The sequence below is a fragment of the Castor canadensis genome, chromosome 17 (genome assembly GCF_047511655.1).
Source record: "Castor canadensis chromosome 17, mCasCan1.hap1v2, whole genome shotgun sequence".
NCBI classification, from domain to species: domain Eukaryota; kingdom Metazoa; phylum Chordata; class Mammalia; order Rodentia; family Castoridae; genus Castor; species Castor canadensis.
In genome coordinates, this window is record NC_133402.1 from 44,231,540 (window position 1) to 44,254,679 (window position 23,140).

The window sequence follows — 23,140 nt, forward strand, 5'->3', positions numbered from 1 at the left end:
GTTTTTGTCAGCTGGTCCCTGTGCCACCAGCTGACTGGAATCAGTAATCAGCACAGGCCTGTGTACGCTGGTTACTGGGCCGTGGGTGGGCTGAGCCCAGCAGACCAGCTGGATTGGCTCCAGGCTGGGGTTGGGTCAGGTCTGCATCAGGTCCCCCAACAGGGGCACGCTCTGCTCATGGTGAGGGCAGATTGATAAGCACATCTGAAGTAGATCTGTGATGTACGCTTGCCAAACGCAAGTCTCATGACCAAGGCCAAAAACAGTAGGTAGGAAAGGATCCTCCTCCTGCAGTGAACCACGGCACATGGAGAGAAAGAATTGTGAGCGCACAGCGAACACCTTGTCCTTCACTTCCTTCAGAGCTGACGTCCACCCATGTAGAACAGTGGCTTCTTAGTGGGCCAGTTCATTTGAGTCACCACTCTCCTCACTTCCCACCCCACAGTTACTAAGGAGCCCCAACTCCACTCTTGTCTGAATGTGTCTTCTCCTTGTAGTCCCTCCTGGCTTCCACGTTTTCCACCCTCACCTTCCCACATGCTTTTAAGCCAAACACTTCTTTCCATTCCATCCTGGTTGTCTTTGGAAAGAATCTTGGCGCAACTATGAGACCTTCCTCACTGCCAAGGGGGTTCCTCCTGCCTCACCCTTGGGGTTCTGTGATGATAAAGGCATCTCTTTCTACCTCTGCCTTGACTTTATTCCCAAATATCCTCATTTTGCAGCCTGACATTATAATGTGCTAAAACCTGGGAAGAAGAGTAGGTTTTTTTAAGACCCTCAGAAAGATAGAGCGTGTCCAGAAAATGGGGGAAGAGAAACACTATCCCCACCATTCTGGTCAAAGGACCAAACTGTGCAGTGGGCCCTTCACCTGCTTTCCCTCAGCTCTCACGCCAGTCCTCGGAGGGAGAATGATCACACTCCCTCATTTATAACTGAACACACAGGACGGGGAGGCCTTGATACTTGTACTTCACACACAGCTCAGAAGGGCAGATGCAGAACTCAGTAGTGGCTTCCTGAAGCCCGTGCCGTTGACTCTCCTGACTCTTCTCTTTCCTCACTCCTTTTCCTCTGTGGGTGGATGTAACTGTGGGACCAGTGGGTGCCTTCTCTAGGGAACTGAGGGGGATTCCTGATGAATAGGCAGAAGGAGGGATTTGGGAGGAAAGAAGAAATAGAGCAGCTGTAGAGCCAGGCAGCAAAGGGCGTGCTGTCTCTCCTTCCCTCTTGCCACAGTCCTTGCAGGGCAGAGACAGTGTGTATTTGAAAGGTGAGACTTGCCTGGCAAGTGTGCAGTGATGGGTCAGTTTGGGTCCCATCAGCAGAACTTTCTAGCATATTATGTGCCATTGGCCAATTTTTTTCTTCATGCATTCTTTATTCTTTGTCCTCTTCAGAGAATTTTTTTTTTTCAGTTTGATCAAAACTGCTTTGCTTTTCCCAAAGCTTAACTTGGGTGGCCCTGCCAGGAGCATCTGCTCATGAGAGAGGTTCTGAACCCCTCTCTCTGCACAACTGCCAACTTCCCCAGGTTTTCTGAAGTCAAGGAAAGCCCAGAGCAGGATCAAAATAGTCTGTCTTCTCAAAATGTCTTTAGAAGGTGACTTATTTCTCCCAACAGTATCCAGATTGAGAATGCGATTATGAATTCAACTTGAAAACACATTTTTATTTTCATTTTAGAAGAAGAAGAAATACAAGCAAACATGTCCATAGCCATTTCCTCTTTGAGTGCTGATTTAAATGCTGGTGTCCCTGCCATCTCTTCTGCCCTGGGTAAACATTAGCCTCTGGACCTCAAAAAGAAGATTATGTAATTCCGATATCTCCAGGATTAAAAGAGATAGTAACTGCCATTAAGTGGAAAGCTAAATGCAATAGGAGTAGGACCAAGCACCTTCCTCTCTTGGTAATTTCTCTGTAGGAATCCTCAGCATTTTCCCCAGAGATGTTCAGTACAGCCTTGTTCACTATAATTTTAAAAATTGGAAACTGTCAACACCTTGGTTTTGACCCAGCACAGCTGACCTGGAACTTCTGGCCTCTAGAACTGTGAGAGTATATATTTCTGTTACTTTAAGCTATCAATCTTGGCTACTTGTTATGACAGCGACAGGAACCAAATATGCTGTGACATAAACAGATGTTGTAATTCAAAGGAAAGAAGCAGGCCTGGGGAGATGCGTTCCCAAAGTGTGAACGGTGGCCCCTCTGGGGAGGAGGAGGAGATGTTCACATTTTGGTCTGATTTTCTCAGAATGATTAGGTTTTGTCATTGTGTATTTCTTACACTTATGTGTGTGTTTTAAATGATAATAAAGACCAAATTAAAAACGTATCTGATCAGACAAAAATTGAGGATCTGACTTCAAAAGGTTCATCAGATGAAGGAACCTTAAGGGGTGACAAGTCATCATTTGACGAGACTGGGTCCCATGAGGACTGTCAGTTGCACCATCTAGAATGAAGGCCTCAGGGTCGTCCCTCTGGAGGGTGAGGCTGGGCATTCACCCACTGACTTTTGTCTCCCAGTGGTTGAGGGTTGTCACCAAGCATGTTCATTTCTCCTGCAAGAAGGCAGAGAGTGATTTCAGGTGAAGTGGGAGCGTCACGCTAAAGGGGCATCTGAAATCAGTGGGGGCCCAAGGAGTTATAAGTGGGTGTATTAACTATATTTTCTTATTCATGATGCTTTGGCCTGGAAGACCTGGGGGCTTATGGTTAACCCCCTCTTCCCAGGGTGAATTAACTCCTACTCATAGTAGACAGACTTGCCTGTGGCCATGACTGCTATGCGACCCAGCCAACTCACTGCTCCTCCTTTGTCAGGCTCCTGAGCCTGGGACTCTGTCCCCACACTAATCACCATGGAGCCAAGTGGAACTACACTAGGGGATCTGAAGGAAGTCATTCAAGCTGTCCAACCCTGAATCTGCTCAGCCTCCTTCCTTTCCTTGTCCACACTACAAGCCCTGCTCACACTTCCTCTACCTCTCTGACTATGCTGTATGGCTTCTGTTTCTAGGAGACCATGAGTTTAGTAAAGCTTCTTTCATGGAAATCATTTCTGTGTCTATACCTCTATTGCACCTGCCTGAAACAAATCTTGTACAGCTTAAAATAGTGGGGCACAAAAACCATCTGGTGTGGGGAGCCCCTGGATATCCAGACAGGGAAGAACCTCAGAGACTGTAGGACTCACTTGACCAACAATGCCATTGGTAGGGGAACAGTACTTGCATCTCCCTGGTGACATTTCTTATCTGAAGCTCATTTCATAGAGCACTCCCCATGTGCCAGGCATGGCACCAGTTCTGAGATAAATAAGTGAGCCAGTGTCCTGCCTACCAGGACTAACCCATCCATTTTTGGGAGAGACAGACAATTATCAAATACTATTTGGAGTGGAAGAGATTGAGCCCAAGGAGGAGCAGTGTGTTTTGGGGGGCACACAGCAAAGATTTCTGTCCCATTGAGGGCCCCCAGAGGTATGGTGTATAAGCTAAGACCTGAAGAATATGGGGGTGGGAGGACACCAATCAGGGGCTGTGGTAGATGGACTAGGCTCTCTCAGGGAGTCACAGGGGGCCTGAGAAATGGACGGATGCAAGAGATGTGCAGAAGGAAGACATTCATGAGAGCTGGCTGAATGGGGCAGAGGAGAGGATGGGATGATGGTTGAGTTTAGGGATCTGAGTGGACAGTGCTACCTGTAGGCCAGATTGGAACCAGAAAGAGGCTTGTGGGCGGGGGGAGGGTGGAGATGGTAAGTAAATTCTAACATGGAGAATGCTAGTGGACCTTGTGGCCCCTTCCCCTCTCCCTGATTCCTAGAAACCTGTGGGGGCTGACATGGGCACCCTTCAGAGGGCTTCAGTCAGGTGAGGTGCTCAGTGCTGTGTGTACTTGGAGGCTGCTCTCGACCCACACAGAGCTGGTGACCCACTCTGTGGAGATGTGCAGAGGGAAAAGAATTCTTGGAATTCCTTGGGCTGTTTGGGTGCTGTGGGTCCTGACCACAGAAGTTGGAAAAAGGTGACTTCCCTGTGGGCTGGTCTAGTCACTGCATTCAGAAATGGCAGGCTCCTTTCATCTTAAAAACATGAGCCACACTGGGTGCTGGAGGCTTACACATGTAATCCTAGCTACTCAGGAGGCGGAGATCAGGAGGATGGCAGGTTGAAGCCAGCCCAGGCAAACAGTTTGTGAGACCCTATCTCAATAAAATCCATCACAACAAAGGACTGGTGGAGACAGACCAGGAGGATCATGGTTCAGTCCAGGCAAAATGTTAGCTAGAGCCCATCTCAACAAACAAGTTGGGAATGGTGGCATATGTCTATAATCCCAGCTATGTGGGAGGCTGTAGCTAGGAGGATTGTGGTCTGAGGCTGGCCCTGGGCAGAAACAGGGGACCCTATCTGAAAAATAATAAATAATGCTAACATGGCTGGGGTATAGGTCAAATGGCAGAGCACCTGCCAGCCAGCTTAAGGACCTGAGTTCAAATCCAAGTACTGTGCTCCCACAAATGTGAGTCAGGTATGGTGGTGCATGCCTCTGAACCCAGCACTTGGGAGACTGACCAGGAGAATCACGAATTCAAGGCCAGCCTAGACTACATAGTTGCCATTTGGATAGGTGATGTGACTCTGGCTTCACAAACTCTGCATTCTTACTGAGTCCTGGAAGCCAGCTGAAGGCAAACAAAGAGAATGGAAGCCACGATGCAAATTCCCTTTTCAGCTACATTGAGAGGCAGACATCAAACACTTTGGAGCAGCGGAGCAGCATAACAAGCAGGCAGTTTCACGCAGAGTTGGAGGAAATGAGGAAGGAGAGGAGAGCTGGGTGTGGCAAAGCTCAGAGGGCACCAGCTGAAGAGAAGAGTCCCCATCTCCCCTGGTCTGCTGCAAATGGGGTGAGTTGAGTGGTCCAGAGGCCCCATCTGGACAGAGGGCTAGAGGAGCAGAGGAGACAGTGTCAGTGAAGAACTGCTGGCGCTGACACGCCAGTGTGCAGAAGCAGCTGCCTGCACGGAGGCCGAGGAGGAGAAGCCCTGCATGGTGAGGATCAGCTAGCTGACTTCAGGTGCTGCCCGGGCCCTGTGTCCATGGACTGGTCCCCTCCCACAATAATAAAACAAGCTCCACAGCCACGCGGAAGCTGTGGAAGAGGGAGACAGAGAGCAGCAAAGCTTATTAACGATGAAAGCAAGACCCCTGAAATTACTATGCTGAAACAGGTGAAAATTCTGAGCAATCATTTCACAGTAAATTGTTAAAACTTAACGAAAAGCCAGGCATGGTAGGCTGAGGCAGGAAGATCTTGAGTTCGAGGACAGCCTGGGCTATATAGTGAGACCTGATCTCAAACATAAAAAAAAAATCTTTTTTTTCATTTTTTATTAGGATATATTTGTTATACAGTGGGAGATTCATAGTGACAATTCTGGTTAGGCTTATATTGTACATTGGTTAGATCACCCTCACCGTCTCTCCCCCACAATCCCTTTTCCACTCCACTTAAAGCTCTGTGTCACAAGCCATTCTGTTAACATCAGCAGTTTAGGTTGTGATTCCTATCAACATCCAAACCATGGATCTCAGCCATCAGGTGTCCTAATTCCTGCTTAGTCCTCATCAGGTTCTCTGGCTCAGTCCCTATGAAACCTGCAAAGTGTCACACAAGGCTCAAGGCTCAACAGCAGAGGTTTCAACAGAAACCTCAGCAGTTGCAAGAGGTTTCTTTGTTCTGTTTCATAGAAGCATATGAAGTCCATCAAGCATATTCCCTCACCTTAATCTCCTTCATTCGCCCTCCTCCCTCCTACTAATACCCCTCCACACGCTGTGCCTATTTTACAGTCCTGTCTTTCATTACTAAAGGGGATTCTCAGTGTATCCTTGTTGTGAGTTTATTTTACTTTGGTGTGTTCCACCCCTTCCCATTAATTACTCTTCCTTACCCCTTTACCTCCCACCCAACCCCCCGTTTTTAACAGCTCTCAAATTACACCCTACCTTCACAGATGTTATGTTTTATGATATTATTGATGCTCTATCATTCTTTTTTCCTTTCCCTCTTTCCCCAAGTTCCATAGAGTAGTTCCACTGTTACAAATATGTTCTTCTACATACGAGTTTGTATATGGCCATGGTTGTTTTCTCCCATGTATGAGAGAAAACATGTGGCTTTTGTCTTTCTGAGCTTGGCTTACTTCACTTAACATGATGTCCTTCAATTGTATCCATTTACCTTCAAACTATGTTATTATTCCTTATGGCTGAGTAAGACTCCATTGTGTATATATACCATATTTTCTTGATCCATTCTTCTGTTGTAGGGCACCTGGCTTGTTTCCAGAGCTTGGCTATTGTGAACAGTGCTGTGATGAACATCTGTGCACAGGTGTCTCTATTGAATCCTGACTTACATTCCTTTGGATATATGCCCAGAAGTGCTATCACTGGATCATATGGAAGTTCTAGCTCTAGCTTTTTGAGGAGTCTCCATACTGCTTTCCATAGTGGTTGTACTAATTTGCATTCCCACCAGCAGTGTATAAGGGTTCCTGTTTCCCCATATCCTCGCCAGCATTTGTTGTTGTTATTACCCTTGATTGTGGCCATTCTAAATGGGGTGAGATGAAATCTAGGTGTTGTTCTAATTTGTATCTCTTTTATGACCAGGGAAGTTGAACACTTCACGTATTTACTGGCCATTTGTACCTCTACCTTTGAGAATTCCGTTTAATTCAGGGAATTAACCCTGGGGTGTTGACTCTTTGTGGGTTGAGTTTTTTGAGTTACCTGTAGATTCTGGATGTTAGTCCCTTATTGAATGAGTAGCTGGCAAAGATTTTCTCCCATTCTGTGGGCTCTCTCTTGAGTCTGATTACTGTTTCCTTTGCTGTGCAGAAGCTCTTAGGTTTGATGCAGTCCCATTTGTTCATTCTTTCTCTTAGATACTGAGCCTTTCGAGTTCCATTTAGGAAGTCATTTCTTATACTTATATGTTCCAATGTATTCTCTACTACTTCTCTGAGTTGTTTCAAAGTTTCAGACCTTATATTAAGGTCTTAGATCCACTTTGAGTTGATTTTGATACAGGATGAGAGACAGGGATCTAGTTTCAGTCTTCTACATGTGGATATCTGCCCAAATCCAATCACCCCTGAGCTCTATTCTAGTTACATTATTGGACTTCAAAGAAAAAAAAATCTGTAGGGCAGGGAAAAAAAAAATCAGTGAAACCTTAGATTTCTCCTGGGCAGCATTCAGTGTAGACAGACATGGAGAAGGACCCACAAGCTATTCAAAGAAAGAAGCTGAGCCCAGTGTTTTGTGCCCAGTCAAACTTCTCTTCAGGTGCCAATGCTGCAGAATGACAGTTTGGAAGTGGAAGAACTTGAGGATATTGTTTCCATGTGTGGTTCAGGCAACCAAGAAGTCATGGGAAACAAGGGTAATAGGATAGAGTATGTCGCATGTGTTTAGCTGAAGAACTCGGACCTGAACAACGTGATGGGACTACAGTGTACATACCTCTCTTCTAACAACATGGAAAACGATAAAAAATATATAAAAATCAGAAAGAGAATGAAAGGAAAATATGGGAGAAAGAATAAATATGCTTTGCACTTCATATAATCATAGCAGAATTCCAAAGAATATCATTGAAATCTGGCAAATCTAGCAGAAAGGTAAATATATTTAATTTTACAAAGGTATACATTAAAAAGAATACTAGCAATGAAAACTGAATGGTAGGAGAAAGAGAAAATGCGCTAATTTCATAATTGACCTTACTAGAGAATGAGCAGCTACAGAAAGAACCAGGCCAGGATTACAGGTGTGTACAACTATGCCTGGCCCCTCAAATGTAAATATATTAAACCAGCATTAATAGAAGAATCGTGAGTTTGAGGCCCAGTCCGAATAAAAAAGGAAAACAAGCCATAAAATCTTCTGACAGACTAAGAGCAAACACATAAAGCATAGCCAAGTAGTATAAATGGGCTAAATCACTGGAGAAAGAACACACAGCTCTGTTGGTGAAGGTGCATTGTATGTGTGTGCGTGTGTGCACACATGTATGCGTGTGTGTGCACGGCTCACAAGTCCTCCTCTGAACCCTGCCCCAGGGTAGGTAATGAAGGAACCCCCGATCATGTTCTCTGTAAGGAGAAAGATTCCAAATGACACACAGGACTGGGGAGCACAGATATCTGTGGAAGCACATGGTTTACAAGGAAAACATTCATTCTCCAGGCTTGAGTCCCCACCCAGTGGAGTAGGGGATGGGAGTCTGCCCTCAGCTAACTTCCCCACCTCTTATTCAGCTCCCTGCTCCTTCTTCCTGGTGGCAGCTCTGTGACACTCAAACCTGAGCCTGCACCAGAATCTCCTCGGGGGAACTTGTATGCACATAGGATGTGGGCCGCTTCTGGCTCAGTGGTTCTGGGGTGGGGACTGGGGATCTGTATTTCTGACCAGGTCCCAGGGGATGCTGAGGCACTGCACCCGAGTGTGCACTTGCTGGCATGTACAATACTGGAGCTGCCAGATCTGTGTGCCAACCTGCAGGGAGGGGAAGGGGACAGGCCAGGGCAGCCAGCTGTCTCTGGAGCAACTGGGGCAAGCAGAATGGTTGACTCTCACAGCAAAGGCAAGGACTTGGTGGCATGGGCAAACCAGGTGACAGGGGAGGCTGAGGAAAGATATCTGTAAGTGGGAAGCTACATTCCCTGGAAAGGGGGAGTGCTTATTTGTGGGGGACAATTGACTGGCAGGAGCCCACAGAGTCATATTGAGATAAAAAGGGCAGGCCCAGCACTGGGTGGTGAGGCAGAGTCCTTTGTGGGCCATGGTAACCAGCCAGTGTGGTATGGCAGGGAGAGAAGTGTCAGCCCAAGTCTGTCTGCAGGCATCAGCAAAGGCTGACCCTGAAAGCAAGCCACCTCCAAAGCAAGGCCACTATTCCTTCCTTCAAAGGCAGCTAGCTGTCCTGCCTGGGCTTCACTCTTTGCCTTCCCTCGTGCACCCAGAAGCCCCCTCATTCACCATCCTCATTGTTTTGTGGCTTGGCTGTGTCTTCCCTAGTTCTCAAGCTATCTTTTTCTACCCACTGCCCAGGCATTGCGGCTCTGGAGAAGACTGCGTGGTAGCAGGCGATCAGTGGTGGCATTCTGCCTCTTGATGACCCTGTCTGCAGTGGTTGTCACCCGCTTCCCTGCTGAGCATCCAGCTGCTGGCCCAGACCCTGGTCCCAGGAAGCCCTGGGGAGAAACTGGAACGCCTGATCTCCCCATCTTGCAGGCTCTGAGCTCCAGCCAGAGGCAGCAGACAAGAGACCTGGGGATCTGGAGAGGCCAGGCTTTACCCAGAAATTCCATCATGGTCTGTGCTGAGAAACAAGGGCGAGTGAACAGAAGCAGGAGGTTCCCAGGAGGGGACAGCAGGCGTCAAGGAAGGGTCAGGAGGGACGTGACTTTGGCAAGAGATCCGAGACCCAGTACCCAGCATCTGGTGCTCCTGAGAGAAGATGAGGTCAGCGATCCAGGAGCCGGAGCTCTGGGCCACCCTGGGCATCGTGATCCCATCCAAGAGACACAAAGTGACATGGGCAACCTGGTCAGCCGGCTGACTGGGAATGACAGGGCAACTTGGAGAGCTACTGCTAGACTCACCCTTTGGCCCCATCCAGTGGGAGCCAAGAACAGAGTCTTAGCTGGAGAACAAACAGGGGACCCCACCCCAGCCTCAGGATCACATTGGTGGCCTGGCTCCATTGGGGAACTGCAGAAGTCCATATGGTGTGACATCGAGACCCCTGGGCTATCAGCCAGCTCAATGACTGGGGGGCAGGTTCCCCCATGGCTCACAGAGCATGATGTGAGGACCCTTCGGCTGTTGGCCCAGGGTGAAGTTGTGGGCAAAGCCAGGGTCCCCGCCCATGGGCAGGTGCTGCAGGTCGGCTTCTCTCCTGAAGAGGTCCTTCAGGATCCGTCTCCTCCCACACTCAGCCAACTCTGCTCCCGGGGGCTGTGTGGCCTGATCAAGAGGCCTGGGGACCTGGCTGAGGTCCTGGCATTCCATGTGGACCGTGTGCTGGGACTGCACCGGAGCCTGCCTGCCGTGGCTCGTCACTTTCACAGCCCCCTGCTGCCCTACCGCTACACGGATGGTGGCGCCAGGCCTGTCATCTGGTGGGCACCTGATGTGCAGCACCTGGGTGACCCGGATGAAGACCAGAACTCTGTGGCCTTGAGCTGGCTGCAGTACCAGACCTTGCTGGCACATGGCTGCCGCTGGCCAGGCCAGGCATCATGCCTGGGCATCCACCACGCTGAGTGGGCACGCCTGGCACTCTTCGACTTCCTGCTGCAGGTAGGTGGGGTTGGGCAGAGAGCAGGGGAGATTGTCCACCAAGGATGGTGACTCTCCTTGCACTCCTGGTTTGTTTGGGTTTTTTTGATAGTATAAGGTTTGAACTCAGGGTCTCTACCACTTGAGCCACTACTCCAGCCCTTTTTTATTCTAGGTTATTTCTCAGATAGGGTCTTGTGCTTTTGCCCAAGCTGGCCTTGTACCACAATCCTCCTACCTACGTCTTCTGCATAGCTGGCATGACAGAAGTGTCCCACTATGCCTGGCTTATTGATTGAGATGGGGTCTTGCTAACTTTTCGCGTGGGCTGTTCTCAAACCTCTATCTTCTCAATCTGTCTCCACCTCTTGAACCACTGGGCTCAGCAGTCCTGGTCTCTTGACCACCAAGCACCTGTTTTTATAATTTTTCTGCCTCTGATTACTTATCTAAGTAGTATCTTAAAGCCAGGTCATATCAACCCACAACAGCTGATGCCTAAAATTTTCAGGGATTTTGTGGCCTGGCTGTGAAACACAGGCATTATTAAAAATTAAGTTATACAAAGTAATAATAAAAATTACATTAGAAACAAAGGTAATAAATACTCCAAACCAATTACTTCCTAATTCTCATACAACGTTTTACTGTTATCTGTGCTCTTGGGGTTATTTCTGTGATTTTTGTCTACACAGTGAGCGCTGCATAATGGTGTACTCCTCCACATCTCGTCGACTCTACATTCAGCTATGTGGTCAGGGTGTGAATACTGACACCATGGAAGTCTTCAGATGCTGTGAAGCTGAGCTCCCCTCTACTGCTGGAGAGCAACTTGCTAAACGTTTACCAGCACAGCACCGTTCCTAGCCTTACATCTTTGAATCAACATGGGTTCAAGATGGTTGTATAAGTTTTAAAAGAAAGTGAGAGAGGGAGAAGCAGAGAGAGGGAGACAGAAAGAATGGGAAGGGAGAAATGAAATAATATTCCCTGTGACCAGATGAGGTCCCTGCCTCCCTGCCATGTCAGAAGTTAACCCTAGAGTTTCTGGATGGAGGGGAAGATGGGTCTCGGGGAAAAGGTGGTGTGTCAGGGCACAGGGTCAGCTGTTTATTAGCTGGCTGTTCTGGGGCTTGTGAGCAGGATGGCAGCTGTGGATAGACACACACGGAGACATGGCCAGAAAGAAATAAAGACAGTGCATGAACACTGAGCATGGATGGATGTGAGCACTAAATGCAGACTGAGCCAGCCCCTGTTTCTATGGGGACCCCCCTACTAAAGAAAGAGGTCAGCAGCCCTGAGGTTCACCTATGGTGAGTGCACAGCCAAGGGACAAGACTCATGGCCACGACCAGACAGCCAGGGGCCGATATGCTATGTTTGGTCCATCTGGGGCGCACTTCCAGTATATTTTAGAAAATTCTTAAGCAATATGTAATACATTGGAGATTTCCCATAAAAATCCAGCTTCCTTTGGAAAAACAGATGTTTAGTGCCCTAAACCTCCATTCCCACAGGGCTGTGGCAGAGGCTGCCTCACCTGTGTCCCCATGGCTGCCTTGTGCAGGTAGAGCAGTGGAGCCTGGCGATCAGGACCATGGGCTTTGGTGTCAGGCAGACCTGGGTTAACCCCTTCCTGCTGCATGACAGATCCACGGTTCGCTTCACCTCTTAGCCTCACTCCTCCCACCTTGACAATGGGATTGTGTGTCCCAGCCTCATCCCCAGGGCCTGGCCATTTCTTGCATGGCAGTTCCTCATTGCCAGGGTTGCTCTGGGCCTTGCAGCCTGCTCTGCCTAGTGTGTGACACCCTGGAAGTGCTGGAGAATTAATGCTGTCTAGGTGGTATGACCAAACCATCCATGGGGATTAGGACTCATTGCAGAACCAGATCAGTGCTGGGCCAACAGAGAAGGCTGGTCATACTACCTCAGCCCTTGGCCAGGACTGGTGGGAGCCATGCACATATTCTAGATGTCTCTCAGTGCCCCCCACAGTGGTCATGCTGGCCTTCGTCCTCTCACTTCTCCACCTCCCTACTTACAGGTCTTGGAGTTCACCCACAAACAAACTGCTTCCTGTTGAACTCTTGCCTCCAGGTCTGTCTCTGGGCCCCAGCCTACATCAGATGATAGCACAGACCTTATATGGTTTCTGCACACAAGACTGTTTACATGATGTAGTTAATACAGTGCCTGGTGGGTGGCAGGCACTGTTCCCAGAATTTATAGGAGCTAACTCATCCCATCTTCATGGCAACTGTACTAGTGAGATACTACACTGAATCCTATTTTAAAAACTGAGACACTGAGGTCCAGAGAGATTAAGTTACTTGCTCAAGGTCACAACTGGTAGACTGAGACATAGTCTGGCTGAGCTCTGACTCTCTTGACTCCAGAGCTCACTGTTTATCAGAGTCACTATTTTGGTGGCCATGAATGAGGGAAGGGAAATGGGATGGCTGCAGCGCTGTCCTAGGGCCTGGAGAACTGAGATCCTTGCAACACTCCAGTCCAGCAGTGTGTTCGCAGAGGCACAGAGCCCCTCTGTTCTCTTGTGGGTTTCAGTGAACTTTTCCTTGGCTGCCAAGCCCTGCATAGGGACAAAAGTCTGCAGCCAAGGCACACGCAGGTTGGTTGTATGATCAGACACAACTTGGCCAGACTCATGCTTCTCCTTCCCTGGTTAGCTGGATGCCAGTCAAGTCAAACACCTCTATCTGGCAGGTGCCACCTTCCTAGAAACTGCTGGCAAAGATGCAGAATGTGGGTTTCTCTGCACAGGACCCTGAGGTACTCTGATCTGTAGCTGGGACAAACCCCATGGACAGCCTACTTGGGCCAGTAGATATGCTCATTTGTTTGGGAGGATGCAGAAGACATCTCAGAGTTGTCTTGCTGGGATATACAGCCTTACTTGCAGTTCAGGCCACTCCTGAGGGCACTGACTTTGTGGCATCAACTGGCCAACCAAAAGCAGCTAGAGCAGTGAGCTGGGTACTTGTCTCTGGTGTGCATGGGAATGGTGAGTGCCAAGTGGGTATGGTGGGCTACCAACAGCTTTTGGCATACATAATGAATGTTAAACTAAAGGTAAGGTCCAACTGGCTACTATGACCAGGACCATGTTCTCCCTGAACAAACTAGTTTCTCTGAGAAAGATAAAGTACTAACAGTGAGTAGATTGTCCTCCCAACTCACACCAGGCTGTGTCACAGGAAAAGTGAGACCACGAGAGTCGTACTTCTGAACAGATCAATGAGAAATTAGTCCTACTGCAATGAACAAGTTGGGCATGAGAGAGAGAGAGAGAGAGAGAGAGAGAGAGAGAGAGAGAGAGTTTGGATGGAGGAAGGGGCTCAGAAGCAGTAGGGTTGGATGTTGTGGCATTTGCTTATAATCCCTGCTATTTGGAAGGTGAAGGTAGGAGAATCAACAGTCTGAGGTTGGCTGGGCAAAAGTATGAGACCCTATCTTAAAAAAACCAAACAAACCTATAAAACAGAAAGACTAGGGGCTTAAGTGGTAGAATGCTTGCCTAGCATGTGCCAGGCCCTGAGTTCACTCCCCCATACTGCAAAAACAAACAAACAAAAACAACCCTCTACTCAAGATCACCTGCATGTCAAGGGTCTCTGCAGCCAGAGTTGTGTTCACATTGGTGAATGGTACAAAGTCCTCCACTTGGGACAGTGAAGATAGGAGACGAACTGTGGTCAGGAGCCATCAGTCTGCTGCAAGCTGGTCCAACACAAGGGGACCAAGAAGGCCTTCTTCCTAGAGGCCAGGGTGTGAGGGAAAGGCTGGGCTCAGGCACATTTCTTCTTCCCACTTTGCAAGGGGTTTCTTTTCCCCTGTGATTGCTTCCAGCTGGGCTGTGATGGGCTAGACATGGGTGGTGGGCTGGAGGACTTAGGCAGACTGAGAGTTGTTGGCAGTTTTAGCTCACAGAAGCCATTCCTCAGCTACCTCACACAAAGGAGCCTGCATGTCCCCAGAATTGGGGCCCTAGAAGCCCCACTGCCAGCACCTCAGTCCAGGCTCTTTCATCCATGAACTGACAAAACAGCTCCTAGAGAGTCTCCTGCCTCTGCTTACCTCTTGGCCAACCCTGCTTCCTCACCCACGCCTGAGTGATTCTCTTGGGTTTGGGTTCCCTGGTGGTGGAGTCTGAGACCAGAGTTCCAGTGGCACTGGTTTACCTGGGAGAGGTCCCAGAAGCACCCACAGGGGACAATGGCAGTGAGGCTGGAGGGAAGGCAGCCAACATAGAGGAGCTGGTCACTGCGGTGAGTGACAAGGCTGAAATCCACAGGACAGCTCTGAGGAGGGAGTGAGACACCAGCTCAGAGCTCAGGCAGGGGCAAGAGGCCTAGGGGTATTGGTAATCAAATCCTCTGGCAGTCTGCAGGTGGGGGCTACCCCTGGAGGAGGTAATGCCCTGGAGCGCAGGAGGGACTTGTCACAGCTGTGAAGAAAGCCCCTGCAAAACCACAGCCACTGCAATTTGGTGTTTACTTGAAGGATTCAGGCAACAGCCCATCTCTTTTACCCTCCAAATCAGGTCCTGCCCGCAACTTTGCTATCAGGACAGGTTCAGTACCTTAACATCACGCCCTGCAAGCTCCTGGATCTACAGGGACCTGACAATCCCTTGGTTTCTCCCTCTCCAGCCCATCTCTTGCACCTGCTCCTTAGTCAGTTTCTTAACCCACGCCTCTCCCTCTGGGTGCAGAGCCCAGCTGCTGTCCTCCTGGCCTGGAGCTTTCTGCTCTCACTGCCTTCTGATTCTTGCTCTAGTCCTTTCTTTCATAGCAGCCTGCCTGTTTCTTTTCTGGTTCTCAGCACAATGTGCAATATTTACAAGTAATCATCTATTCACGTATTTACCATCTCCCTCTGTGTTCTGTTCACTAGTTGTACCTACCATGGAGCCAAGACCTTGTTTACTCCTAAATTAGCACTTTCTGGATGGATGGGTGGATGGATGAGTGGATAGATGGATGGATAAGTAGATGGATGGATGGATGGATGGGTGGATGAGTGGATGGAAGGGTGGATGGATGGGTGGGTGGATGGTTAGATGAATAGATGGGTGGATGGATGGATGAATGGATGGGTGGGTGGGTAGGTGGGTGGAAGGATGGATGGATGGGTAGGTGGCTGGCTGGCTGGGTGGGTGGGTGGGTTGGTTGCTGGATGGATGGATGGGTCAGTAGATGTATGGGTGGATGGATGGATGGATGGATGGGTGGGTGGGTCAATGGATGGATGGATGGGTCAGTAGATGGATGGGTGGGTCAGTAGATGGATGGGTGGATGGATGGATGGATGGATGAGTGGATGGATGGATGGATGGATGGGTAGAAGGATGGATAGTTGGATGGAAGGATGGATAGGTGGATGGAGGGATGGATGGGTGGGTGGAAAGTTGGATGAGTAGATGGGTCAGTGGATGGATGGATGGGTGTGTGTTGCTGTGTTTTTTCCTAAAAGTACCACTTCCTCTTCACTAAAAATAATCCCATAGCTGTTGCAAGTTCTTTTAGAGCCCACTGTACACTTCACAGAGGTAGAAAACATGACAACCACGACCTCTGATTTCTGGCATCACAACCCAAGGAAGTAGACAATCTTCTTAGTTCCATCCTACAGGGGAAAACTGGGGCTCAGAAATGCTGAGGAACCTGCCCACAGTCTCACAGACTTAAGTGGTGGAGCCTGGATCTTCTCCAACAATACAGTTTGGCCACAAAACACATGCTCTGCCCTCTGACTTTGGAAGTTATTTCTTTAATCTCTTTTGGGTGGTGCACTGGCCATTTCCTCCCTGAAGAGCCCAGGAAGCAGGACCTAGATTAGAGTGAAGTGTGATAGGCAGATTTCTGTTGTGCCTCCCAGGAGTCCCACTCTTCTGCCATAAGCTCCTCCCCTTGAGTATGAATGAGACCTGTGGGTATGAGGGAACATCTCTCCAGTGATTAAGTTATCCGTCAGTTAACCTGGAGTTAATCAAAACAGAGATGACCCTGGGTGGGCCTGACCTCATCAGGTGAGTCTTCAAAGAAGGGCAGAGAGTGTCCTGCTGACCTCCAGAAGGACAGCCATGTTGTGAACTGTCTTTAGGGACCCTGATTTCTACAGCTGCAAGGACCAGTGTCCACTGGATCAGGAGAATGCTCTGAGCTACAATAAAATGTGACCCTGGTTGACACCTTGATTTCAGCCTGGAAGACCCCAAGCAGAGAGCCCAGAAAATGTGCCTCCGCCAACCCCCAAAACTGAAACAATCACATTCTTTATGCCTAAGCTTCCGGTCATTTGCTATGCAGCCACCGAAAACGAATTCCTGAGGCAACGGAGGTGGCGAGGTGCAGAAATCCAAGGGCCCCTGAGCTGCCAGCTCTGCCTTTGAACAAGTGTCTCCCTCATTTTCTTAGCTCGCTCAGGTCCCACCGTGACTTAAAAGCCTTTTAACATGAGCAAAACCCTCCCTATATTCTCCACCCTGATTTCTGTTGGGTTGTTTTCTTTTCTTAAGTATTTTTAAGAGCTTTTTATGGATGAAGGAAATTACCTTTTTGTTTTCATTGCAGTGTAATATTTCTCTTAGATACAATTAGCTATTGACATAGCTTTATGTACAGTCTTTTTATTGTGCAGATTCTTTTTTGGTGGGGGGCAGTTCTGGGGTTTGAACTCAGGGCCAAACACTTGCTAGGCAGGTGCTCTACCACTTGAGTCACATGGGACATGGCCCCATCTTTTGGCTTTAGTTATTTTCTCAGTAGAGTATTACATTTTTTGTCCTGGGATGGGCTTTGGACCTCTAACCTCCTACCTTCACATCTCTCATAGCTGGAATTACAGTCATGTACCACTATGCCCATCTTGTTTGGCTGAGATGGCATCTTGCTAACTTTTTGTCTGAGTTGGCCTCAAACTGTAATCCTCCTGTTTACTGCCTCTTGAGTAGCTGAGATTATAAGAATGTACCACTATGCCTGGCTGCTATGCAGAAATTTAACAAAAAATTGCATCATTAAAATGATCAAGCTTTGCTTTTCTGACTTCTAGGTTTGTATTTTATGTTTTCCAAGGGCATCTTCCTTACTTGAGAATTATTTTAAAATTTCTCTATCTTGGATCCATCTGGATCTTATTTTTCCTTAGGGCAACCCAAATGTCCAGCTCCACTTGCTGGAGAATCATTCTTGCCCTCAGTTTGAAATTCCACCTTCAGCAGACAGCCAGTCGCCTTTGCATATACATCTATTTCTGGACTCTTCTGTTCTAGCAAAGGGCCTATTTATGTGCAGAAAGACACTTTTAATTACCAAGCCTTATGTTAGGTCAATGACTCATGGGGTTTGGTCTTTCTCATTGCTCTTTTTCTTTTTTTAAGCATTGTTTTGATATCTTCATATATTTTTTTTCACATGAAATGTCTAGCTAGCTTGTTGTTACCACTCCCTTCCCAAATCCTTCTAGGACTTTGCTGGAAGCAAATTAAGTTTTTGTGGACAGATAGAAAACGGACATTCTAAAATGTAGTCATTCTTGCCACGAACAGGACATCTCTCTCCATCTGTCCATGTTTCTCGCGAGTATCTTGGTATTTTCTTCAGCATGGGGGTTTCGGGGTGTTCATCTCCTGTGAACATAGCAAACGTGCCTGCGCACTTGGATGGTGTGGAGGCTGTTGCTGCAGACCTTGGTACCCCAGGAGGCCAGTCCTGAGGAAAAACCACGCGTGCCCAGGATGCATAGTGTTCAGGACTCTGAAATGACTCACATTTACCTTTACAGTACATGCATCCATAGTGCGAGGCCACGTGGAGCTGGCCACAATACTGTCACAAAAATGGCTGTTGTGCACATGAATACTGCTCACCAAAAACTAGATCATATTTCATGCTCTTTATCTGAATATCGCGGATGCCTGATTGATTTTTCCATCACGCTGCCGAACTTGAGCTAAAGACTGGCTGCTTTTCTACGAATTTCAAATTGTCACTTTGTTACTTCAGCTAAGCATATCACATGCCTTTTGTGGCAAAGGGGGAATTACCTTAACTGTTACCTTGCTTTTTTGGGCACATCTGCCTTTTGGGATAGAGTCTTGTGTTTCATGCTTGGGCCAACCTGGATCTCAATCTTCCTACTTATGTTTCCTGTATAGCTGAGATTCCATGCGTGAGTCACGGTGCCTGGCCACGAAAGGTGTCCTAATGGTGACACTTCCTAGCTTTCTTGGTCAGAACCTACTTTGTGATGGAGGATTCATCTTTTAAAGGTTCCTGGCTTTTGTGTTGGTGTTTAACATTTAGGGTAATGTCCAGATGTGTGTTTTTTGTGTGTGTGCGACTGGGATTTGAACTCAGGGCTTCGCGCTTGCAAAGCAGATCTATCACTTGAGCCACACCTCCAGTCCGCAGATGTATTTTTGTTTTTGTTTTGGCAGTACTGGAGTTTGAACTCAGGGCTTCATGCTTGCTGGGCAGGTACTCTACCACTTAAGCCAATTCACCAGCCCTTTTTTGTCTTGAATGTTTTTGAGATAAGGCCTCATGAACTGTTTGCCCTGGCTGGCTTCAAACTGGGATCCTCCTTTTCTCTGCCTCCTGAGTAGCTAGGATTATAGGTATGAGCCACCAGCACCTGGCTCCCAGATGTATGTATGTGTGTAGGTATGTATTTGGCAGCACTGGGGTTTGAACTCAGGGCCTCACGCTTGCTAGGCAAGCGCTGTTACTGCTTGAGTCACTCCACCAGCCCAAATGTATTTTATTTTAAATAAGCTATGGTTCCTCTCAGTCCAGCTACTCCCAGCCCATCAGCCTATTCAGCTGCTTCCAAAGTGGGAGCTGCGACTCTGCCTTGGGCTGAGGGCAGATAGAGTCCAGATCTTCCTTCCCCAGAGCCCCAAAGGGAAGCTGCCCTCTGTCAGATCACACAGGGTACTGCATGGTGAGCCCTTAGAGGAGAGTAACAGTGTCTAGTCACCCTCTCCTTCCCTACACTGGCTGCTCCAGAGCCTCCTTAAATTCTGGAAGACCAGCCTGCACCCTCCACGGAGAGAGATGTTGGGTGTGGAAAGGAAGCTTAGCCCTCTTCCTGCCTCCAGCCACAGGTAACTCACAGGAGGTGAGCCTATCTAGCCAAGAGCCACCCTTTCCACCCTGAAGGACCTGGAGCATAAGGAAATTAGCGATCTAACAAATAAAGCATTTAAATTTGAGGGAAAGAATGATTCTTCAACAAATGGCACTGGAATATTAGGGTTCTTCTCTGAAAAAGAAAAGTTGGGAAAAGCTCCTTGCCCTGGGGGCGTAGGCCGCCAAGGACAGCAGATGTCTCTTCTGGAGTCCTCCAGACCCAGAGCAGGCACTGGCTGAGGAGTCCCAGGCTTGGCCTGCAGGCCTAGTCAGAGGACGAGGGCCACCCATGCCCTGTGCTGGGCTCCCTCAGACCTTCCCTGCCCACACTGCTGGGCCTGGTGTCCTGCCCTGGTAAGCTGAAGTGGCTTGTCCTACCTAGATACCCTGTTTCGGAGGTGCAAAACCAGGCCTCCCCTGAAGCCTGGGCAGGGAGGTGGATGTGGTGGGCAGGCTTCAGTGGCTACATCCTCCTGCGTCCTTCCTGCCAGCATCCCATCATGCACTTCATTCCTTTTTGCTTTCAAAGGCTGCAGCCAAATCCCTGGTGCTTGGGTCATGCTGAACCAAGACTTCATTTTTGCTGTCCAAGATCTCGTGGTCCCCTGTGCTGGAGGGCTCTCGCCTGCCACACTCTCTGACTTTGTGGTCAGAGCCAGGCTGCCGGGGCTCAAATCCAGGTGCCACCACCTCCTAGCTTGTGACCTGAGGCACAGTCTGTCCGTCTCTGTGACTCGTTTTCCTCCTTTTGGCAATAAGAATAATTATGTCTCCTTTTTGGCTGCTGGGAGGGATGACATACGTGTTGGGTGAAACTCTCAGAATGGCGCCTACAAAGAGTAGGGGCCTTGTAATGACTTAACTAAGTTAAACAAAAATGTCAGCTCATATTCTGATTTTGCAACTCTGGCTATGTCGTATCACAAACTAAAACTGCTGAGGAGTATCTGTCTTTGGGTAACTCCTCATTTTTTCAAAAAGAGGGGAAAGGACGGAATCCTGCAGGAATGTGGAAATGAAACTTCAGCTCAGTCACACTTGGCTGCAGAACTGTTGCTGTTTAAACCTAACCTCTCTTCGGTGGAAAAAAATAACCCGACAACGTGGCAAAATGATCAGACGGGTGACTTGGCCGGCCACGCTCGTCCTGTTCAACATCCAAATGGGTGTGGGTTTGGGGAAGCCAGCGCTGCACGAATCCCCTGGGCTGATACTCCCTGTAGCTTCCTCTTGATGGCAGGGCAGCTGCAAGTGGACATCTGCAGGGAGGGCCCTGGAGACAGGCCTGGCAGGGATTGGCAGGAGACGGGACTTTGGGGCAAATCCAGAGCCATTCCAAGACATTCCAGTCTTGCTGGAGCTGCCTGGCTTTTACTCTCCCGGCCAAAGAGAACTCAGCAAATGGGCTTCTCTGTCACAGGCATGTTTGTGCTCTGAGCTCTAGGCCCGCACGAGGAAGGGTGGCTAGGCCACTGCTACCCTTCCTGGATGTCTGGGCCTGGAACTGCAGTGCTGGTGTAAGGGGGGAAACCCACACTTCTCAGGAGGGACGCTCTACCCTGTCCCTCCCAGGACCAGAGACAACGGAACTCTCCATTCTCCAAAGCATTGTGACAGCCTCCGGCTTTCCGTAGCTCCTCAACCTTTATGATTGTCCACACAGCTCTCTGGGAGTATCCTGGCCCTATTCTGTAGATGAGAAAACTCAGGCATGGGGTCAGTAATCCTCAGGTTACATAGTGAGCACACAGTGGAACTGGGATTCATCCAAGGTTCACCTGCACTCCAAACAAGTGGTCACAAACCAGCCCTGGTACACAGTGGATTCAAATTCACCCCTCACCTGTATTTGTGCAGTCCATTGTTTCAGCATTTTTAAATGGTTGAAAAAAATCAGAAGACTTGTTGACACATAAAATTAATATGATTTCGATTTCAGTGTATTTGAAATTTTATTGGAACACAGCCATGCCCATTTGTGTATGCATTGTCAAATACATCCAGTATGCCACAGCAACAGAGATCGTGTGACCTCCATATGAGTTCACTCAAAACAGACCTAGAGACAGGATATGGGTAACAGTGGTTCATTTAGGAGGTTGGTCCTAGGAAGTGTGAAAAGCAAGTGGGAAGGTGGAACAGGGAAGAAATGAGCAGGTTGCTGCTGCATGTGAGCCAGGCTGCACCCAGAGGAGGCCCTCAAGCGGCTGTGGCCAACTTCTACAGGACAGCATTCCTCCAGCCAGCAGAGAGCACTGTACAACTCCACTGGTTAAAGGTTGCTTCTGGGGTGGGAGAGATGTTAATTTTCTGGCACTTTCAGTCTGCTGCATGGATGGGCCAAGCCTGTCCAGGGACCAGAGGGCTCCTTTCTACTTGGGCGCTTGTCAGTGGGGACCTTCTGCAAGTGAGTCCCAGCTTCAAGGGTAGGGCCCCCAGAGAATTCACCCAAGTCTTAGCAGCTAAGCATATTTAACTCAGGGGATGCAGCACTTTACAGGCAGTTTGATTCCAGGCAACAGAGACTTTGGTTGACATTAGCTAGGAAAGAATTTGGTTTTGGTAAGACATTAAGAATGCCAGGGAATGGAAGAAAGAGCCCTGGGAAGCCTGAGGAGTCAGCCAAGGGCTGGAGAGAGAGCCTGTGGTCAGGGAAGCTTGTCTTGTGACTGGGACCTTGACAGACAATGCACAGCAGGGAAGGCAGTTCCCTCACAGGTCTTCTAATGAGCACTGTGCATAGCTGACTAGTCCACACTCTGTGGTACCTGTCCTGCCTCCCTGAGGAACAGGAAGGGAAAGTCAGTGATGGAGATGAAAGGCCCATCACTACTCATCATGGAATTAACTAATGTGGTGCTCGCCGATTAGGGCAGAAAGCTGAAGGAGGAAGAGGAGGCACAGGAAGACCCAGAGCCCCAAACCCCCAAGACAGCAGAGGCTGCACAGGCATGGGTGCATCCATGTGACCCATGTCTATCTTCCATGGTCTCTGCTTGGCTAGCTGGCACACAGACCAGCTCAGCTTTAGCCAGCACTGCCATCCTTTTCCCCTCTAGGTGGGTGTGCAGCCCACCTTCTCCTCGAACAGGGAAACACAACTCATCAAATTCCAGCCCCATCTGTAGCCATTCTGTATTGATGACCTTGGGCATGACTGAGCTCAGTGTCCCCAGAGTGAAATGAGGACAATAATGCTCTTTGCAAAGCTGCAAAGAGCAAATGAGACAGAGGCGACAACACTGGCCATCTCAGGGACATGTTTTTTGGACATCAGTCAATTCAGCATCATCTGGGTGCCCAAAAAATAACTCAGGTTCTGACAGTCTACCTGGAGTCACTATTAATCCCACAAGTAAAAAGACTCAGTCCCCATTTCAGATACCAGATGCAAGACCTGGGTCACCTGTACTTCTGACTGACAGGCTACAAATTGAGGGATCTGCTGACCTCCTCAAGCTTGATAATTGATGAGAATGACACCTGAACTTAGGAAAACACTTTGCTTACATTTATGGTTTATTATGAAGGACACAAGTGAAAAGCCAGATGAAAAGATAGAGGGGGAGGTCTGGAAGGGCCTATGTGCAGCTGTGTCCC

The 23,140-nt window shown here is 48.6% G+C and overlaps 1 protein-coding gene across 1 annotated transcript in view; it reads left to right on the plus strand.

Annotated features, from left to right (window-relative positions):
- The window catches only part of Gask1a (golgi associated kinase 1A), a 53,390-nt gene that overhangs the window by 25,352 nt on the left and 4,898 nt on the right, over positions 1-23,140 (plus strand). Inside the window, exon 2 of the mRNA XM_020171898.2 lies at positions 9,147-10,400. Coding sequence (XP_020027487.1) covers positions 9,147-10,400 — 1,254 coding nt within the window. The remainder of the gene's footprint in view (positions 1-9,146; positions 10,401-23,140) is intronic.